This window comes from Mastigoproctus giganteus, chromosome 1 (assembly GCF_048544385.1).
Source record: "Mastigoproctus giganteus isolate SK-2022 chromosome 1, ASM4854438v1, whole genome shotgun sequence".
NCBI classification, from domain to species: Eukaryota; Metazoa; Arthropoda; class Arachnida; order Uropygi; family Thelyphonidae; genus Mastigoproctus; species Mastigoproctus giganteus.
The window spans coordinates 31,240,887-31,264,396 of record NC_143575.1 but is presented as its reverse complement, the minus strand read 5'-3'; the positions used below and the strand labels follow the sequence as shown (position 1 = coordinate 31,264,396).

Sequence of the window (23,510 nt, the reverse complement as noted above, 5' to 3'; positions counted from 1 at the left end):
CTATAGCTCGGACACAGCATGGTTTTGTTAAGGGTAAGTCTTGCCTGACCAATTTGATTAGATACTATGATGCAGTCACAAAGGAACTGGATGCAGGGAATAACTTTGATATTATATACTTGGATCTTAGAAAGGCTTTTGATACTGTTGCACATGGAAGACTGCTGCACAAATTGGAGCAGTGTGGCATTGGAGGCAAATTGCTGCTGTGGATAAAGGGGTGGCTGAGGGGGAGAAGACAGAGAGTGGTGATCAATGGACACTGCTCGTCGTGGACTAATGTTATTAGTGGAGTTCCACAGGGCTCAGTGTTGGGTCCATTATTGTTTTCTGTATTCATAAATGATATTGATGAGGGTATATCAAGCTTAATGTCGAAGTTTGCAAACGATACAAAGGTAGGCAGGGTTGTCAAGGACACTACTGACACTATGCTGCTGCAACAGAATCTGGAAAGGTTGAGCAGATGGGCTGAGAGGTGGCAAATGAAGTTTAACATTGACAAATGTAAAGTACTACACATGGGAAACAGCAACCCCAGAGCAACGTATCAACTCTGTGGTACTACACTGACAGTGGTAGAGAATGAAAGGGACTTGGGGGTGGTTGTGCAGGTAAATATGAAGTTCTCTGAGCAGTGCAGATGGGCTGCAAGAGTAGCTCATGGTGTATTGTCAATGATATATAGGAATTTTTCTAGCAGGGATAAGGAGGTGATTATTCCCTTGTATAAGGCAATGGTCAGGCCACACCTAGAGTACTGTATACAGGTCTGGAGGCCTCATTTCAAGAAGGATGTAGAACTGCTGGAACGAGTACAGAGAAGGGCAACAAGATTAGTGAATGGAACAAAGGGGTGCTCTTATGAAGAAAGGCTTAAGTTTTGCAAATTACAGTGTCTGGAGACTAGGCACCAGCGATGTGATCTGATAGAGGTGTATAAAGCCTTGAATGGTTTGAGCATGCTCAATGCTGATAGGATTCTTCCTCTCGCTCAGAATAATCACCTGAGAGGGCATAAATTCAAATTGAGGAAAGACAGATGTAGGATAGACGTGCGGAAATTTGCCTTTAGCCAGCGGGTGGTTGGTTGGTGGAACAGACTTCCATCCCTTGTCGTAGTAGTAGTAGTAGTAGCACTTGATGCAAGAAAGCAAGTGTAGGAGCTTATGCAGCATCAGCCAAAAAAAAAAAAAAATCACACTGTACCCTCCAAATGCCTGTCCAGTTCCTCCTTAAATTTATTTAACCTATCAACTTCCACAACGACAGATGGAAGTTTGTTCCAGCAATTAACCACCCGCTGGCTAAAGGCAAATTTCCGCACATCTATTCTACATCTATCCTTTCTTAATTTGAACTTATGTCCCCGTAGGTTCGTATTCTGAACAAGTGGGAGGATCCCATCAGAATTCGTGGAAGTTGATAGCCTAAATAAGTTTAAGGCTCAGCTGGACAGGTATTTTGAACGAACAGAGGGGTGAAGTGGAAGTGGTTTTTTTTTTTTTTTTTTTTTGGCTGATGCTGCATAAGCTTGCTTTCTTGTATCAAATGCCTCTACTAATGCTAATGCTATCAAGGATTGGAAAACAGTTGCTTGGTCTGAGGGGTCCTGAGGATGGAAGGCTCAGAATTTGGTGAAAACAACATGAATCCATGGACCCGTCATGTCTGACGACTACTGTGCAAGATGGTGGGGGGGCAGTGTTATGGTGTGGGGAATGTTTTCTTGGCACACGGGTCCATTGATACCTATAGATTCACATCTGAATGCCACGTACCTAAACATTGTTGCTGACCAAGTGCATCTGTTCATGTTGACAGTTTATCCTCAGTCAGATGGTTACTTCCAGCAGGATTATGCACTGGTGCACACTATGGAATGGTTCCAGGAACATGACAATGGCCCGCTTAGTCCACAGATCTCAATCATATCGAACATCTTTGGGATGAGCTGGAAAGGACTGTTCGCTGCAGGCCTACACCTCCGTCGAATCTCAAGGAACTACGTGACACACTCATGTCTGCATGGTACTCCATTTCTGCACAATGTTTTCAGCATCTTGTTCATTCCATGCCTAGATGAATTCAGCCTGTTTCGAAGGCTAAAGGAGGCTCAACCCTCTACTATGTAGGTGTACCTAATAAAGTGGCCTTAACTTTTGCTCCTAGCAAACACACCTTGGTCCTATTTCATCTGTCCTTTTTGCAAAATATATATCCTATTTCTCTGACAATATGGTCACCAACAATAGGTACCTCCTGTGGGACCAACACCTTCTGCCTTTGTTGATCCTGCCATGTTGACTGATGCAAGAGAGTGAACTCCAGCATTGTGATAGGCAGCTGGGTGCTTGATGGGTTATCTATTTTATTCCTTTGATAAGTAATTAAAATTAAATGCAGTGGCAAAACTACAATACTGCAAGATGTGCCACGGCATGTGTGTATGGGGGGGGGGACCAGAGGGCCTGGTATTTGTTTTCAATTGGTGTTATAGTTATTTAAGAGCATGGACGGATAGTGCCATAGAGGTTGGGAGCAGAATTTGTAGTTTTGAGTAATTAAAAATACATAGTTCACAATTCTTTTGTGTTATGACAAATTAGTATAGATATAATACAAAGGAAAGAAAAAAATGTGTAGAAAACATGTAAAAGTGTAGAAAATTAGAAGAAATATATATTTAGCATAGGTGGGGACTGAATCTGCAACCTCTAAACATAAACTTTCACTTTAACTCTTATACACTGAGAACTGAATTACAAATATTAATAAGCAGTAAAGCAATCTTTCTCTCCTGAATTTCTCAGTTTTCTGAACATGAGGTCACATTGCTCATCATTTTGTTTCATTAAAGAAATACTTTATCCTCAAAAGTTTAAAACAACCTGGAGATACCATGATTTGTACTTCCCTTATAAGAGTAGACTGCATGAATTGAATGACCACAGGAAATATTAAAAATTCTCAGAAGATTAACTACAAAGCATTTCGGAACTTACCTTATTAATTAGAAGGTTCTGTGGTTTCAGGTCGCGATGCAGAACATTATGGCTATGACAAAATGCTAACCCTCTAAGCAGCTGGTACATGAAGGACTGAAAAAGGAGAATATTCATTTATTTTCAAATCTAAAGAACTAAAAGGATAAACTGAGAATGGATTTTCAATTTATATAAGTTCAGAGTATAAGTAGAGCAAAGAGATATAGAAAAAGAGTAGAGAAATATATGGAAAAGAGTAAATGAAAGAAAGAAATCATGGTATATAAAAAAAAAAATTACAGATAAAATATATGAATAAAAATAGATAACAATATTGTCACATAATGCATAACCCTGTTGTCATTACCAAGAGTCAACCACCAAAATTGCAAGGAAAGAAGTCTGTTTCTGACCAAAAGCATATACAGCAAGTGCTATTTATAGTGATCGCTGGTTATTAGAATCAGCTGCTTCATAGAATCAAATTTCAAAGAATCGATTCAAATCAGTAAAATGCACTACTCTTTCATTGTTTATTAGAATCACATCTTCAGTTATAAGAGTCAATTTTGAACACCTCTGTGATATTTTTCTAAAGCACATTTCTGGAGGTGATAACCATAAAACAATAAAAACGATTTTCGATTTTTGGTTTATTTGGCTTTGTTTTTGTACAATCTGTTATAAACGAGTAGTAAACTTAATCTTATTGCATTTGTGATAATACCAATAGCTGGAATTCTGTGTTTTCATGTTATTATGGTGAAACGTGTTTCCTTTTCACTGAAATCTTCAATCATATAAAAAAACAAATAAATTTTCAGAATCTGCTCTTCATTTCTATATTTAAACTTTTTATTCTGTATCTCACTTGCACATGTCATTTTAGTTCCAATTTGTGCATGTCATGTGCTTTGTTATTGATTGACGCTTTTTTTTTTTTTTTACTGTTTTAAAATAGTAGGTGGTAGATGACTTTCATCAACCGGTGAAATACCACCACTTTGCTTATTGGAGGCTTGAAGTGGTGAAACCCATGTTTAGTCTCTAGAGCAAAGTTTCTGGCATCCCCCCATACTTCTCCTTCAACCCATGCACGGTACTAAGTACTATAGGTTTTGATACCTTTCGTGTTTGGGGTTTTCATAAAAAAAAAAAATTTTGCTACCCAAAAAAAATGTCAGTGAACAAAACAAGAGAGTGAATGTGAGTGTAAAAGATAAGTTATGAATTACAGAAACATATGACAAATTAAACTTAAGCAATATGTCTCAAAGGGAAGCAGCAGTAAAATTAGGAGTGCCTCAACCATCTTAATCAAAATTATTAAAATCACATCACATATTAAACACTAATGTGATTAGTGAAACCAGAAAAGAAAGCATGAAGGGAAATGTCAAGCAGTAGATGAAGCTCTGTTCATTTGGTTCAAACAGGCCAGCTCATTTAATGCACCAATCAATCTTAGCATTCTTCTTCAAAAAGCTAATAATTTGCTGAAAAAATACACAAAGAGTTTAAGGTGACTGACGGATGGCGGACAAGATGGAAGGAGAGGCATGATATTGGTTTCAAAAAACTTCACAGAGAAAAACAGGATTCAATAGTTCTGCAGCTGACAACTGGCTGAAAACCTCTTAGCAAATTGTGTTAATCACTTATAATCCTAAAGACATTTTTAATACAGATGAAACATGGTGGTATTACAGGGCTACCCCAGACCATTGCATGATTTTTAAAAATTCCTCTGCATCTGCAGGAAAAAGTTATTTAGAGCATGACAAATATAATAACAGAAATATAGTTTAAGTTGTTACATCAGAATATCAGCTGTGCAGATTTTCTTATCATCAAGTTTTTATGTTATTACTTAATAATTTTTGGAATTAGTAATTCATTATTCTACCATGGCCTTTGGCTACTTCTAAAATTTCTAAAAATTCAGTATATTCATTCATTTTAAACAAAATTTTTGGAAAAAGGAAAAAAAATGTGAACAAAATAGTCCTCCATAGCAAATAATAGTGAGGATGGTATTAAAATGGTTTTGACAAAAAATTTTGACATCAGTGGGGGAACTGCCGTTCAGTGTAAAGAACTGAGGGCCCCCCACAAGCTGTAAGGCTAAGCCTTGTTCTGACTAGCATGAAACACTAATACATGGCTACATAAATAACAGTATAAATGACAGCTTGCATAAATATCACATAAGAAACAATTACCTGAAAAAATGCATAAGAAGGTGAAAGTATATTGATGCTGTTTTATTCAATTTCTTATATATTTTTTAAATAACTGTTTCTTATACAACTGCATATAATTTTCATACAAAATTTCAAATGGATTATAGCCACTAAGGTCTAAAATGGTAATGATGTTTTATAAATGGAACTCTCTTGATTTACCTCTTGCAAATTTCTACAATTTTTTTTCAGGCTTAATTTCACCCGTAAATGTTCTATTGGAAATAAATTTATTTTGTATCAGACTTAGTGACTCTGTTATACTTCATTACTAATGCAGACTTACTAATGCAGATATATATTTATTAAATGAAAAGCTTTATCATTCTCAAATAAATCAATCAACGATATTAATATTTAACTGTAGTTATTATGAACAATTCTACTTTTATAGTTATTTTAAAAATAATAAATCTATAGAACTGTTACCCATATTACAGCTAAACCTTCTTTTGTTATAATTTATTACTCAGTTTATAAACTATTCTATAATGGAAATTGCAGATGGTAATGTGAAATCAATGTCTGTAATTTCACATGTAGCAGAAAATAGCTGATAATATAACAAATGCTGCTATTTGATTTTAACTTAGAGAAAAAAATTAAAAGTAATTATACCTTTACTACATCGGGATCAATTTCTCCATTTAAACTGTCAAAGTATTTCTTCAAATCTTGATCACAGTGTTCAAATACAAGAGTCAGTTTTTTTTCACTATGTAATACATCATGTAATCTATAATGAAATTATAACTTCATTAATCATTTGATACACTACACATTTTAATTATTAATAATTATTTTCATTGCACAGTCAGAAAAAATGCGGAGTGAATTAAAAACCAAAGTAATGGAGCTAATGATTTGGCTAAATGCATGTAAAAAAATACTGTAATACATCTCAATGGCTAATTTAATACATCTCAATATAAATTATCTTTAATAATTATAACCACTATAATAATGCATTTTATAACTGTAGGTAAGCGTAGAATAGTAAATATTATGAGCAAAGACTATGGAAGTGCAGCAAAACCAACATTTGTGAATCAATCTATCGACCAGTTGGTTGTTACAGAAGTTTATGACAGAAGGAAATAAAGATCATATCGAATCAAATTATAAAAATTAATGTGCATATGGTGGTTAGTAAAATAACAAAACTATGCATCAAATTAAGCCAATAATTTTCAACTACCAAAATAAATTACTTCCCAAATAATTATAAGTGTAAACTATTTCCTATTGGACTTCACAACTGCTGCTGAAGTTCTGATGCCCTTTCTACTGTGCTAGCATTAATTAAAATATATATATTTAAAATAGTACTGTTACATGTAGTCAAACATGTTTCCTTACTTATGGACCACCCTCTAGAATTACAACATTTGGCCATGGGGTTCTGTAATGATATACAGGAATTATGAATTTTGTTAGCAGGGACAAGAAGGTGATTATGCCATTATATAAAGCATAGCTAGAACACATTTTGAGTACCACATACAGGTCTGGAAGCCTTACTTTAGGATGTGGGACTATTGGAACAGGTGTAGAGAAGAGCAGCAAGATTAGTCAAGAACATAAAAGGGTATTCTTGCCATGAAAGACTTCAGTTCTGAAAATTGCACCACACAGAAACTAGGCATCTGTGAGGAAACCTGTTTGAAGTGTTTAAGGCTTTAACTGAATTCAGTAAATTAAATGCTGAATGCATCCTTACTCTTTCTCAGACACATATATAAGGGAACATAAACTGAAAAAGGATAGCTGCAGGATAGATGTGGAAAATTTGCTTTCAGCCAGAGAGTAATTGATTGCAGGAGCAAACTTCCATCCGATGTTGTAGAAGTCAGCTGTTTAAATAAATTTAAGGAAGGATTAGACAAATTATTAGCAGGAATGGAAAAATGAGGTGCAATAATTTTGTTTTGGCTGATGCTGTATAAGCTTACCTGCTTGCTTCATTTGCCCCTACTAATACTAAATAGGAACATGCAATATTGTTTATGTTTACAAAAATTTAAGATTTAGGTTTTATCTACTAAGAAATACAAAGCCATTCAAAAATTCTCACACTACATAAATTATACATGTAGTGTGAGTTCTGTGTTTGATTGTCCTGTTCTAAAGCTATTGTAATGATAATACGCTCATGTATTAGATGTTGTTGTGGAGCCGTATTTAGAGGTGGTGCTACCAATGTAGCATGCATTGCAGTTTTGTTGGCATTTGATTAAATAAACAATATTGTTCATGTCACTGATTTGATATTTATGTGTATCTTTATATGTGTATCTGTATATCATTGACAAAAGCTCATGAGCTGTCCTGTCAGACTGTCTGGACTTCATATCTGACCACAATTACCACCAAGTCCACTTCCATTTTCCACTAACCTGAGTGTAGTACCACACTGGTATGTTACTCTAGGATTACTGCTACCGATATGCAGTACCTAGCATTTGTCAATGTTAAACTTCAATTGGCATTTCTCAACCCATCTGCCAAATTTTTCTACATCTAGTTGCACCAACATACCTTCATTACTGTCATTAACTATCCTGCCAACCTTCATATCATCTGAAAACTTAGGCATTAATAAATATAGAAAACAATAATGGGCCAAATATTGAATTCTGTAGAACTCAACTAATAAGATTAGTCCACAAAGGGCAGTGCCCATTGATAACTACTCTGTCTTCTCCTACTCAATCATTACTTTAGCAGTAAGTTGCCCTTAATGCCACACTGCTCCAACAATTTTTGTTTGATGTAATTCAATATTTATCTAAACCTAACAGCTGGTGGCTATATACTCTTTACACCTCCAATCTAATTAGTTGAGATGCAATGAAGCATCACCAATTTCCTACAGGAAAGTTTATACAATTTTAGTAACAAAAACTTTTTTTCCAAGACATTTCAAAAAACAAGATGAGGAGGAAAAAACTCTGTCTGGACAGTGAGTGTTAGGATTGAGGAATACCTTCAGGATATTTTGCCATAATAACAGCCTTTAAGTGTAACTTTTAGTCTTAAGCTAATAGATAAGATGTAACAATGCTCTAAAATCTTTTTCATAATATTTCTTGATAACTCAACCTTTCCAAGTGTTAGTTTAATTGTTTGTTGAAAGATGCTGAAGGTCTCAGTAATTATGGGCACTTCACTCTAGATCAAAACACAGTTCTGAGATATTAAGGAATAAAAAAAAAACAGAAAGACTAGTACCTCAAAGGGTTAAATATGCAAATAAAAATGCAAAGCATGTGTAAAATGCTCTTACCTTACAATATTTTTATGTTTCAATTCTTTAAGGAGACAAATTTCCCTAAGGGCTGAACTTGGAACACCCTAAAAAGAAGAAAAAAAATTAAGATATTAATATGACACTAAACTTGTTGAGGAAATGGTATATCAACAAAAATTAATATGTCAATGCAAATAACAACTTCTTACATTTGATAATATAAATTACAAGAGATAACTGCTGTGTAAGTTAAGTCACCAATACAAACCTCAATGTTTATTTCGCTATTTATAAATGATAAAAAATTAATGACCTAACTTTGAACAATCTTTGCTTTTAACCCTCCAGTGCTTACATGGTGTCTGACCAATATAATTTTTTTAAAAAATTTTTTCTGTTATTTTTATTAAATTTGAAAATAAAATCAAATCCACCCATGTATCTTTTGTCCATCAATATTTTTCTAAATGATTATACAGTATTTTCTGTTTTCATTTCAATATACTGTGATTGTAAAAAATCAAATTTTTGTTTTGCATTAGGTGAGTGACAGCGTCTACATTTTGTATAGTCAACTCCCATACTCACAATGGTATCTATATAAGATGCCAGCAAGAGCTGTCTACTCTTGATGTAGAGCTTTGATTCAATGTTTCACAGAAACTAAATGCAGATAGTTGACAAAAATATACATGTTCACTTTTTTCATCCAGACAGCACATCAGCATCTTTGTTCCAATTCGGGAGATGAATGACTGAAAATTCTAATATATCTAATAAATTATTATCTCTTTCTTCTTCTTATGGGTTTTTTTCCATCCTGTGAAGGGTACTGGTACCAGGTAATGGGGTGGTTGTTAAGTCCAGTTACTATTATTGATCAAGGAACTCTGACTATCCTAGAGGTGTTTATGATCACAGCTTTCTGGAATTCCTTGGAGGTATTCTCTGAGAGGTGTATTGCTGCTAGATTCTTATGAAGGATCATTGGCACCAGGCTGGTGGTTGACACAGTAATCAGGATGGTCATTACTTGTTCCATATGCCACATCTCTCTGGACTTCCTGATTTTTTCCAAATCACCTTGTCTGTTTTAATGGTGCGGTCCCAGTAAAACTTGTAGGGGTCTCATTCCCCAAGAACAAATTATAACAATAATAATAAAAATAATAATTTTTATTATTATTATATTTTCTTCTCCTAATGGGTTTTTCCTATTCCACAATGGGTACTGGTACCAGGTGTGTGGGATGGTTGTTATGTCTGGTTACTATTATTGGTCGAGGAACTCCCTGACGTGTTCAGGACTGTTGCTTTCTGGAGTTCCATGTAAGTGTTCACTGTGAGGCCTATTGTTGCTAGGCTCTTATGGAGGCTTTTTGGCACCATGCCAGTGGTTGACATTGATTTCGATGGCCATTATTTGTTCCATATGCCACATTTCTTTCACTTCCTGTCTTATGTCGGTGTACTTTCTGATCTTTTCCCCATAGGTTTTCGGGATTTTACTAGTGTTGGGCATAGCTATGTAGCTATGCCCATTATTATTATCGGTTTCTCTCGTTTATTTTATTCAAAATTTTGGAAATGAGTTTAGCAAAGTATAATTAATAGAACACTGTTTTCAAGTCTAAAAAAGCTAAAAATTTATATTTTTATAACAATAAGAAAAAAGGTGTCTCACAGACATCACACACTAGCACCTTTTTCAATTTAGGGTGTGAGCAATGGAACAGTTAAATAAAAAAAAAACTAATTTTTATTTTTTAATTAAAAAAAATAAATTTTTAGCTTTTTTAGATTTGAAACCTTGCACACTTGAAATCACTACAGAATTATATCCAGGTAAATTAAGAACTGTGTAATGACTAATCATATATTAAGGATTCTTTATGTGCTATGATATAATGACTAGATCATAAGTATAGTATAGCTTAATTTTCAGCGCTCACCTCATAATAATCCGCTTGGTTTGATGAAACTTATAACAGGTACATGGTAATTATAAAATGTTGGAAGTTGAAATTCCAATAAGTCGCTGTTCGTAACTTAGTGTAATTATAAATTTAAAAATTTTAAAAAATTACTAAATTATGAGTATAAAACGTGTTAAAAAATAAAATAAAACCACTAAAGGACATTTTCGAAAGTCACTCATATGCAACTATTAGCTTCTATCCCGTTTTAATTTTTAATACTTGAATTTAATAAGACAATTATAGAATGGAATGTGCACATTCCTTTCTTAGGAAAATTTTAACACATTTTATACTCATAATTTAGTAATATTTTAAAATTTTTAAATTCATAATTACACTAAAGTTACAAACAGCCACTTATCGGAATTCAAACTTCCAAAATTTTATGATTACGATGTACCTGTTATAAGTTTCATCAAACCAAGCAGATTATTATGAGGTGAGTGCTGAAAATTAAGCTATGCTATACTTATGATCTAGAACTGTATAATGTATTTGGTAGAAAGGCCACAGAATTTTGACTACTAAAAGTTATAACACAGTCTTAATACTCATGATGAAATGAACTTCCTTAATCATTGAAACTAATAATTTTAAAAGTAAATCCAAAAGCAATCAAAAGAAAACATAATTTATTATCAGAATAATTAACACAAAATAGTTTATAAACAATGCTGTTAAGTGTTCTGCTTTGTTAAAAGTATACAAATTCACTCTTTTTATCATGTTGCAAGGGATTCAACAAACAGATTGTGTCAGATTGTGTCAATTCTTTGCTTTGTAAATTGCTCTTGTAAGCTTTCCTGCTTATGTCACACCAAACTGACTCAACACTGCACTGTCCAGCGATGTCGACTGGCTTCACTTCCTAAAAACCAAGGAAGTGAAGCCAGTCGACATCGCTGGACAGTGCAGTGTTGAGTGAGTTTGGTGTGACATAAGCATTGGGAGATCAAAATTGAGAGTAGGAGTGTGCTATAGGCCTAATGACTCTGATGAGTATAATAAGGAACTGTACAGGGAAATAGAGTGGGCCAGTAAATCAGAGAGTCTTATAATGGGAGATTTTAATTTCCCAGATATTGACTGGAATTTGGGGGCTGGTTACTCACACACTAGCAGGGCTTTTGTGGATTTATTGGATGATTGTTTTCTACATCAGCATGTTTGGGAGGCAACTAGAGGGAGGAATACTCTTGATTTGATTATCAGCAGTGATTCTTCATGCATTAAGAATCTGCAGATAAATGAACCACTAGGTGGCAGTGATCACAGTGTGCTGAAGTGGGATTTACTCAAAGAGGTAACTACCATTAGGGGTAAAGGGAAGGGTTATTGCTTCCGTAAAGGCGACTACGATGGACTGAGACAGTATTTAAATTCTATACAATGGGACCAACTGATGATGTTACCAACAGCAAATTCAAAATGGGAAGCATTCAAAGAACTTATCTTGGAAGCTACTAGGCTTTACATACCAACTAAGAAATACTGTTCAAGATTTAGGCCAAAATGGATGTCAGATGAACTAATGAGGCATATGGCAGAGAAGAAAAATGCATGGGATACTTACAAATTAACACATGACACAGAAGCCTATGATAGATACAAGTTGATATGCAACCAAGTTACAAAGGAGGTTAGGCAGGCGAAGGCAGATTACAAGAAATCCTTGGCAAGGGATGCAAAGAAAAACAGCAAAGAGTTCTTTACTTATGTAAACTCTAGAAGGAAGGGGATGAATCAGATTGGTCCACTTGATATTGATGGGTCAACTGTTGATGATCCTGCTCAGGTAGCTAACAAACTAAATGAATATTTTGCATCGACATTCACACATGAGGAGTTATTCAGAAAGGGGAATGCCAGAGGTGTATTCAACTCTAGCAGTAAGCTACAGAATCTTGAAATAACTGGGAGTAAAGTGGAGGAGAAACTGTTGAAGATAAACACAAGAAAGGCACCCGGGGTGGATGGGATCTATCCAGTTATATTAAAGGAGGCAGCAAAGGAAGTAAGCAAACCCTTAGCCATAATTATGAGAGCTTCCTTGGACTCAGGGGAGGTACCCATAGACTGGAAATGTGCAAATGTGACCCCAATTCACAAAGGAGGGGTAACTACCATTAGGGGTAAAGAGGTAACTACCATTAGGGGTAAAGGGAAGGGTTATCGCTTCCGTAAAGGCGACTACGATGGACTGAGACAGTATTTAAATTCTATACAATGGGACCAACTGATGATGTTACCAACAGCAAATTCAAAATGGGAAGGATTCAAAGAACTTATCTTGGAAGCTACTAGGCTTTACATACCAACTAAGAAATACTGTTCAAGATTTAGGCCAAAATGGATGTCAGATGAACTAATGAGGCATATGGCAGAGAAGAAAAATGCATGGGATACTTACAAATTAACACATGACACAGAAGCCTATGATAGATACAAGTTGATATGCAACCAAGTTACAAAGGAGGTTAGGCAGGCGAAGGCAGATTACAAGAAATCCTTGGCAAGGGATGCAAAGAAAAACAGCAAAGAGTTCTTTACTTATGTAAACTCTAGAAGGAAGGGGATGAATCAGATTGGTCCACTTGATATTGATGGGTCAACTGTTGATGATCCTGCTCAGGTAGCTAACAAACTAAATGAATATTTTGCATCAACATTCACACATGAGGAGTTATTCAGCAAGGGGAATGCCAGAGGTGTATTCAACTCTAGCAGTAAGCTACAGAATCTTGAAATAACTGGGAGTAAAGTGGAGGAGAAACTGTTGAAGATAAACACAAGAAAGGCACCCGGGGTGGATGGGATCTATCCAGTTATATTAAAGGAGGCAGCAAAGGAAGTAAGCAAACCCTTAGCCATAATTATGAGAGCTTCCTTGGACTCAGGGGAGGTACCCATAGACTGGAAATGTGCAAATGTGACCCCAATTCACAAAGGAGGATCAAAGGCTGACACAAGTAATTATAGACCTGTGAGCTTAACTTCTGTTCCAGGAAAATTAATGGAGGCACTGGTTAAAGAAGCACTGCAGGATCATTTAGACAAGACTTCAGTTATAGCTCAGACACAGCATGGTTTTGTTAAGGGGAAGTCTTGCCTGACCAACTTGTTTGGATACTATGATGCAGTCACAAAAGAACTGGATGCAGGGAATAACTTTGATATTATATACTTGGATCTTAGAAAGGCTTTTGATACTGTTGCACATGGAAGACTGATACACAAATTGGAGCAGTGTGACATTGGAGGCAAATTGCTGCTATGGATAAAGGGGTGGTTGAGGGGGAGAAGACAGAGAGTGGTAATCAATGGACACTGCTCATCGTGGACTAATGTTATTAGTGGAGTCCCTCAGGGCTCAGTGTTGGGTCCATTATTGTTTTCTGTATTTATAAATGATATTGATGATGGTATATCAAGCTTAATGTCCAAGTTTGCAGACGATACAAAGGTTGGCAGGGTTGTCAAGGACACTACTGACACTATGCTGCTGCAACAGGATCTGGAAAGGTTGAGCAGATGGGCTGAGAGGTGGCAAATGAAGTTTAACATTGACAAATGTAAAGTACTACACATGGGAAACAGCAACCGCAGAGCAACGTATCAACTCTGTGGTACTACACTGACAGTGGTAGAGAATGAAAGGGACTTGGGGATGTTTGTGCAGGCAGATATGAAGTTCTCTGAGCAGTGCAGATGGGCTGCAAGAGTAGCTCATGGAGTATTGTCAATGATATTCAGGAATTTTTCCAGCAGGGATAAGGAGGTGATTATTCCATTGTATAAGGCAATGGTCAGGCCACACCTAGAGTACTGTATACAGGTCTGGAGGCCTCATTTCAAGAAGGATGTAGAGCTGCTGGAACAAGTACAGAGAAGGGCAACAAGATTAGTGAATGGAATAAAGGGGTGCTCTTACGAAGAAAGGCTTAAGTTTTGCAAATTACAGTGTCTGGAGACTAGGCACCAGCGAGGTGATCTGATAGAGGTGTATAAAGCCTTGAATGGTTTAAGCATGCTCAATGCTGATGGGATTCTTCCTCTAGCTCAGAAAAATCACCTAAGAGGGCATAAATTCAAATTGAGGAAAGACAGATGTAGGATTGACGTGCGGAAATTTGCCTTTAGCCAGCGGGTGGTTGGTTGGTGGAACAGACTCCCATCCCTTGTGGTGGAGGTTGATAGCCTAAATAAGTTTAAGGCTTAGCTGGACAGGTATTTTGAACGAACAGAGGGGTGAAGTGGAAGTGGTTTTTTTTTTTTTTTTGGCTGATGCTGCATATGCTTGCTTTCTTGCATCAAATGCCTCTACTAATGCTAATAATTCCCATAAAAAGAAGTCTGTGGTTGTTAAATCAGGAGACAGGTGGCCAAAGCGGTTCAATCTCCAATAAACTCTAGCAACATTTCAGTAGTTGAGTGTATGGCATGGCAGGTTGCCCCATCCTGTTGCAGCCAAATTCTTTCACTTTCCTCTAGAAATATCCAGGGGCTCACATCTGGTGAGTATGGGCTTGGTGAGGATTACTAACAGTCCCACCATCGGTGAAGGTGCAAGCAGAGGATTTGACTTGAATGTCACCCGAATATCAGTTCCATCAGCGTTTTAGACTTCCAGTAGCAAGCAATAGCCTAGCTAGGGGAGGGCAGAGGGGGCGGTCCTCCCTGGGTGGCACTTTTCACATGAGTTACAATTTTATTTTTCGACGATTCTTTTATTTATGTTAACTTAGTAATTTTTATTACTTAATTAACAGAAAAATAACATTTTAGAATGTTAGAATTAAAATTTTACTTCCAAAATAAACATAGTGTTTTAATTTTATTTCCCTATACATTGTTTTGACTTTTTGTAGTATTTTCTAGCTACAGTACAGGTAGTAAGTACAGCTTATCTGGCATATCTGAGAGAATGTCTGTGACAACCTCAAGGACCAACTATCCTCCTTCAAGATATCCTACACAAAACACTGATTTTTTTGGGCATGTAAGGAGGTTTTCAAAAAAAATATATGTATTTAGTATTCCATATTTTCAAGTTTTGACTGTTTACATAGTCACTAATGTAAAACCATGCATTGTCAGTGAAATAATTTTGTTCCACAATTTTAACACCTTCACAGTGAAGTAAACTTTTAAACTAGCAACAGTACCGTAATCTTTTAACATTATCCCGAAACTGAGGCTCATGCATACTTTGAATTTGGTATGGAAACAGTTTCAGGTGTTTTCTTACAGCAAAATGAGCTGAACCCAGTGATCTCTTCCTCTGAATGCTGAGTTTCCATAGAGGTTTGTTTGGAGATCACTAAACTGTCTGTCCATGTGACAAGTGACATGTATGAGAACACTTCATCTTTCACATTTCTTATTACCAGCTGATCCATATTCATTAAACCTCTTTGTTATCTTGAAAATTGCAGCTTTGCATGAATGGCTAGGGAATTTTTCAATAAATTTTTGTTGAAATTCACTCTAAGGCTGCTTCCAAGTAAGATACCAATAAAAAAACATGCTTCTTGATGGTACACAGTATGGCATTTATTCACCAGTAATGACACATGTGACTTCAAACATGAATTGTGATAAACTGAACACATGAAATGCAAAAGTGTCACTTCTTCCAGCAACATAACATCCTCCGCTAAAGTCTCACACACATTTACACCAAAGATCATTACCTGGTAGTGTTGGACTTAATCAGTGGTGGGATTCAAATAATTTAACAACCGGTTCGCTGCCCTAATGACCATTCTAAGGGCCTTACTCCAATATACGGTGCCCCCTTGTAATTGGCTGTCAGAACGGGGGAAAGCATTGATTGACAGGTTGTGACCCTGCCTACTGACTGCATCCCCTCTTCGTTTCAAGTGGACATCACGTGACACGTCACTGGAGTGCTAAATGCGAAATTAGTTACATATTCTTTCTTTTGAATGCTGGTTCTACTGTGTACGGTGCTCAGCTGCTAATTGCCTCGTGGTCCTGAGTTTGTATCGTTATCCTGTTCCACTGATGAGGTGAGTTTGATTTGTATTTCTGTGTTGTTTTCACGTATCATTAACCTAGTATTGTGTCCATTGCGTTCTTTTCAAAAAAAAAATTCTATGTTGCCGTTTTGTACTTATGCAAAGAGCAATTTTATTGTTTGCTGCACGTGTTAATTGACTTTCATTTCTGTTTAGCAAAAAAAAGGTTATGTTTTTAGGCGAAGGATTCAAGCAAAAACCAGTCGCTGGATGAAAAAAAAATATATATAATGGGAGTTACGTTTTTAATTGTCTTTCATTTGTGTTTAGTGAAAAATGGTTATGTTTTTAGGTTAGGTTTTTACGCGACTTCGGGAAGGATTCAAGCAAAAACCAGTCGTTGGACGAAAAAAAATGTATAATGAGAGTTATGTTTTTAATTGTCTTTCATTTGTGTTTAATGAAAATTGGTTAGGTTTTTAGGTTACCTTTTTACGGGACTTCGGGAGTTATTTGCCGAAAATTGGCCGTTTACTGCGTCTCATTATTTTTTTTCATTTTGAAAAAGAAATTAGTGTGTTATTTTTACGTATAATTATTTTGGTTGCTGCTCCGAAAAAATTGTTGTATTGCCGTTAATTTCATTGTTTTTCAGTTCCGCCATACTGTTATGTCGCATGACATTCGCCACATGCAGTTGTCGAGAAGAAGAGGGGGAATGCAGTGAGCGGGCAGAGTTACGAACCGTACATCACTGCTTTCCCCCTCTTCTTCTCGACGTGATTTTCAAAGGGGCACCGTGTTCTGGAGTTTTTCCGTTCTAAGTATAAAAAAACTATATACCGAAAGGTAGTTTATTTCATGCACTTAATACTTAAATAAGAACAATAAAAGAGGTCCACAAAACTAGATTATGTTATAAGATAGTTTTTTTAAAGTATTAATGAAAAAATATTAAATAATACCTGACAAAAAACAATAAAACTGTTATTTAAGATATTTCCATATTGCTTCTTGATTGGCATCCTCACTTGCAATTTTCTTTGCTTTTATCCGAGCATCATCGGCTGAGTGATTTATCCTTAACTATCTTTTCACTGTAGGAGTAGGACCCATTCCTTTAGAGGTAGGCCGATTAGTCTAATAGTCATTGTGTTTGATATATTAGAAACAGTTAGGCAACTTCTCTTCTCTGAACATATTATGTTCATCTTTGAAAAACCCCTTTCCGCTTCTGCTAAACTTACAGCAATTGTTCTGACAATATTTTTAGATCTTTGAACACTTTCAGGAATTGCATAATTCTGGGAATTTTTTAAAACGTTTTCCACGAAATCTCGATAATCATTAATATCAATTTGGTAATTAAAAATGTCATTAAATACGAGCAATTGTTCTTCAGCTGTTTTCCATGGAACTAGTACTTCTTCAATATTCCAGTAATCTGGCTCCAAAAAATTGAGAAATTGTAATTTATTCCTATCTTGAAATTGGCTACAACTTGCTTTTAAATGTTCACAATCCATTAGTCTTTTTTTTTCAAATTTGTTACGATGTTTGCTAAAAGTCTTTCCCGAGGAAGCCCAACAAATCGATTTTCTACAAATTTTATATTTTTGAAGGTTTCTGAAGTAATTAATTCATCAACTTTTTTTTCGTATGGACCCTTTTCCTTTCCAAGCATTTGAAATGCTTTAATAGATCTTATCACGAGTTTTTCAACCTTTATTATGTCTATATTTCTTGCTTGCAGTGCATTTGAAAGAAGAGAAATTTCATTTAAAATATCAAGCATCAATGCCAAATCAGTTATAAAATATATATTTTCAAGACGGGCAGCCATACCTAAGTACTTTTCATTTGAATAAAAATAGTGATGTAGCGCTGGATAAGTGTGCCACACAGCTAGGGTTGACCTTAAGCTACAGGCAGCCCATCTTGGTCCCAAGACTCTACCAATCTTTATAATTTCAATTCCAAGTTGTTCGGATATTTTGGAAAGTTCAATTTGGTTGTTATTGGATTGATGAAAAATAGTGTATATCCTATCAATAAATATTTTAAAATGATTTACTTGCTTTATTTCCTTTATCGAATCAATCTAAAACAAGATGGAGGCAATGATTTAAACAGTGCCATATTATTATGTTTGGAAACTTTTGCAATCCTAGTGCTCACTCCACATTTTCTCCAAAGAATAAAGCTGGCACCATTGGAGCAAAATCCTATTAAATTTTTTTCTAGGTAGTTCTTAGTAAGCCCAACATTATTTAAACTTTCCATAACTGAAGAACATATTGTCTCTGCACCTTGTTTTTCCAATTTAATTAGTTCAACGAAAATTGTTGGTGATGTAACTGAATCCAAGGCCAATTCTAATACAACAAATTCTGATTTTGGTTTCTTATTGAAAAAATCTGTCAAACTCTGCTGCCTTTTCATCCTTTTAAGGGCTACTGAAAAAAAATTTTAAAAATGTTTTATTTTAATATATTATAGAGCAGGAGCAGATATGTGCCTATATATTTGAATATTTTTACCGGTTCTGTCCACGTGTGGTCATATCATAAACTTTTATAAACAAAGCACTATGTTTATACCATTGATAAACATCAGTCAGAACATACATTTTCTTAATTTTATCGATACTAAACGAAAATTTCTTGCTGAATTAATAAATGGCATAGGCTATGCAGATTAAATACGATAGAATACCAGGTGCCCACCTTGGAGAGAACCCTGATCAAAAGTGCCATTTTAACAACCGGTTCGCCGAACTCAACAAAAAATTAGGTATCGGTTCTGCCGAACAGGCTGAATCCCACCACTGGACTTAATACAAATAATGTGAGCCTACCTTTAAAACGAACACCCTGTTATTAGGGATATCAAAGGTCGTCTTCAATTTACTAATTTAATTCATAGGCTGTGTAGCTTTTACTATAATAAATGTTAGCAGTTTTACATCCCAGTATTCCTGAAAATGCTCTTCAGCAGAATTTGCTAAGCACAAGATTTTATTAACATAATTATCACACAATTCATAACTTACATGGCGCATTATGGCCATAGATGCTGATGCACTAAATAAATCCCCAACCAACCATACCTTACGAAACAAGATATGGAATACCAATAAAAAATTTTTTAAAAAAAGAGATATTTTCATTAAAAATCAAAATTTAACTACTAATATACACTTATTAAAAATAAACCACCATGCAACATGTTAAATCACATACCTCATCATCATCATCCAATCTCACTCTCTTGAGTGCCACTATCTCTTGTGTTTCTCTATTTTTAGCTTTAAATACTGTTCCATAAGTACCTAATCAAAAACAATCATTTAGCCAAATTTTCTTCTCTTTTTAATTAAGTACCAAATATATAAAAGATTTCAACAAACTGGAATAAATGAGTGCTGATAATACTGAAATAATAATTTGGGAAGGGTTGGATTATTTATATTATGGCAAAGGCAACTAATGTTTTGAAAGAGATGCAAATCTTTTCTGGCCTGAATGCCAAAAATAAGCTGAATGAAAAATATAACTATTTTCACTTGCCATAGTGCAAAAATACTGACTAAAAATATTGGACAGTCTAATAATATTATAAAAAAGTAATAACAGATTTCTGGGGCAAAATGTTCCTAATGAAGACTTTGTTGTAGCATGATTTCATACATATTTATACTTATGGTTTGCTGCTAAATGTGGATGACACACAAAAAACAAATTTATCTCCAAACAAAAATACTTTTTTTATAGTATGAACTATTTATGAGTTGCCACATGGCAGTATATTTTTCATATGCATGCCACTTGTAGCAGGCACACCACTGGTTTGCCATCGCTGGGCTATGAAGTGCTAGTAAGTCACATGTACTATAGGTTCGGCAGTCTAATATAGGGTGTTTCATAATATGTGGGCCATACTTTCAGGTTCAAATCAGGCCCTGAAAACTAAAAAAATTCATAAAAAAATGTAGGATTCTGAATGGTTATGAATTTTAATCCATAGAGTGCTCAATAGTATAAAATAAATTTTTTACTAGATATCTGTCTGCTTCTTTTATTATTTAATTAATTTGATTACTTTTTACCAATGAAAACTCAATTTCTATAAATAACATATATATATATATATATATATATATACAGGGTATCTCAAAAATATTGGAACAAACGTTTAGGGGAGGTAGGTAATATCTAAAGGAATATGAATCGCATAGGAACCCATAACCGAAAACGTCACGGGAAAGTAGTAGCAGAGGCACAAGCAGAAATGACACAAGACAGTAATTAGTGGAAAACATTTATTTGACATAATATTAACAATGGAGTACAAGATGGATGCATTTCACGATGTTACAACAGATTCTCGAAAGTTCTACCATGAGATGCGATGCATGCATGACACTGACGCAGCATGGATTGGCAGACATGGTTGAACACAGCTGGAGTTTCTTTGACAGTAGCAGCAGCACAGACGAGTCTTGCCACGAGATCCATTTCCGTCTCCACAGGTGATTCATACACGATAGATTTGAGGGGCTCCCACAGAAAGAAATCAAGGCTCGATAAATCAGGTGAGTGTGGGGGCCAGGCAATGGGTCCACCACGGCCAATCCATCGACGCCCAGAACACCTGTTCAAATGGCCACGAACACACCTTCCATAATGGACAGGCGCCCCGTCATGTTGAAACCAAATGTTGCGTCTCACATTTGCTGGAACATCATCAAGTAACCCTGGTAGAACTTGTTCAAGAAATATCCGATATTTAGCGGAGTTCATGCGGGATGGTAACAGATATGAGCAGACTAAGCAGTCACCGACCATACCTGCCCACACATTTATTGCAAAGCGATGTTGTGCCGCATGGGGGTGCACACGGTGTGGGTTGTTGTGAGCCCATACATGAGCATTGTGCTGATTGAATAAGCCTTCCCGAGTGAAATAAGCCTCATCCGTGAACAAAACACGGGCTGGAAAATTCAAGTCTTGAACACTTTGTTGGAGAAACCACTGCGCAAAAGCCACATGTCAGGATGATTTTGGGGGGGAAGCAGTAACTGAACCCTTTGGAGATGAAAGGGGTGTAAGGAATCATCGCGCCAGACATGCTGTACACTGCAATGAGACACTCATAAGGCAGAGGCAACGGTACGTGTGCTGGTAGCAGGATTATTCTGGACGGCATTCAACACATGGCGGGAATTCGCATTGAACGTGGTCTTGCCGCACTACTCCTGTTACCTCTAAATGACCCATAATCGCACAAATTTTGATGCACAAGCGCAAACAAATGGTGGACCGGTACATGTCTGTCTGGGAAGCGTTCTCCCTAAATTTGTTGAGCGGCTCGTCCATTGCTCTGTGCTAATACATACACTAGGTGCATGTCTGCTAGCTCACAGTTTGTATATCGATGCATGCTCTTTGTGTGGCGACTACCGCGCCGTCTACCGATTTACGGTGATATTTCCAGTTATGCGTGCCTATGCGATTCACATTCCTTTAGATGTTACCTACCTCCCCTAAACATTTGTACCAATATTTTTGAGACACCCTGTATGTATGTATGTATGTATGTATATATATATATATATATATACACACACACACTGATGGTTATAAAATAAGTTTCCCTATTCAGGAAAAAAAACGGTTAGAGATAGCACTGTGAAAATCAGTGGGACTCATTTAGGGTATGGGGGAGTGATTTGTAGAAGAAAAAAAATGAGTTCAAATTTCCGCTGTCAGGGGAGAAATTGGCACCGTAAACATGAGATGGAATACTTAATTTAGAATTAGATTTTAATATCAGAACAGAAATCTACAGATATTGTTCTATGTGCTTTCCTTCACTTGAGATGACATTCTGAAAATGGTGCTGCACAGTTTCACATAGCATCTCATTGGGGATATTGGCTACATGTTGTTTAATGCTTGCTTTGAAATCAACAAGCATCTGTATGCTGCCATGGTAAACTCTGTCTTTCAGGTATTCCCCACAGCCAGAAATTACAGTGATTGAGATCTGGTGATCGGGCTGGCCACAACTGCAGAAAGTCTATAGAAATGATGCGATCTTTCTGAATGTTGAATGGAGCAGTTCCTTCACTTGTTGACTCCAACACGGGGAGGGGCACCATCTTGCATGAACACTTGTCTCCAAGCATTGCCTTTCTTGCTGAGTGGGAATAATGTGATCTCTTAGAAGAGCACAGTATTATGCACTAGTTACCGTATACCTTACGGGGTCATGAAGTGTAAACTCTTCAGAGAAAAATGGTCTGATTATAAACTCTGCTACGAATCCACACCATACTGTAACGTATGGACTTTGTAGTGGTCTTTCATGCACAGCAGATGGACAAGAGGTTCCCAATATTCAGCAATTTTGTGCATTTACAGCCCTATGAAGATTGAAACGTGCCTCAACAGACCACAAGATCATTTGAGCCCATGTATCATCAAGTTCTATATGAGCCAGAAATCATAGAACAAAGTCTATTCGTTGTTGCTGATCACAAGACTTTAGTTCTTGCACTATGTAAATCTTGTATGGGAACCAGCATAAAATTATTCGAAGCTCTTTATGTACAGTAGACCAAGGAAGATTCAAGTCTCTTGACACTCCTCTGGTACTACTGACTGGTAGTGTTTCACATTCTGACCTGGAGGCCATTGCAACTGCCACTTCATCCACTACTTCCATACTGATACATGGTCGTCTCCTGCCTGGAATTACACCTAACTCCCTGGTCACTTCCAATTTCTTTATTAGTTTTCGAAGCCCCACTAACATCAAAGGTCCTTTGTGCAAACCTTTAAGTTTCCGATATTCACTTAGTACTGCATTACCGTTACTATTATTCTGGTAGAACAGTTTTACTAAAAGAGCACGTTCCTTTTTTGTTAGAGCCATATGGTTATTGATGATGGCACTGGCCTTTCTGCTTTTATCTAACAGATAACCAACCCCAGGGGCTCACATCTGATGAGTATGGGCTTGGCACACCCAGGGTCCTCAACTGGATATCATCATTCTTCATTTTC

General features: G+C 36.2%; 1 protein-coding gene across 1 annotated transcript in view; it reads right to left on the bottom strand.

Moving 5' to 3' along the window:
- Positions 1 to 23,510, bottom strand: part of Cdk5 (Cyclin-dependent kinase 5) — a 166,600-nt gene that overhangs the window by 119,871 nt on the left and 23,219 nt on the right. Inside the window, exons 2-5 of the mRNA XM_090379424.1 lie at positions 19,683 to 19,771; positions 8,517 to 8,584; positions 5,849 to 5,966; positions 3,006 to 3,101 (exon numbers count right to left, since the gene is read on the bottom strand). Of these exons, the coding sequence (XP_090235550.1) occupies positions 3,006 to 3,101; positions 5,849 to 5,966; positions 8,517 to 8,584; positions 19,683 to 19,771 (371 nt within the window). The remainder of the gene's footprint in view (positions 1 to 3,005; positions 3,102 to 5,848; positions 5,967 to 8,516; positions 8,585 to 19,682; positions 19,772 to 23,510) is intronic.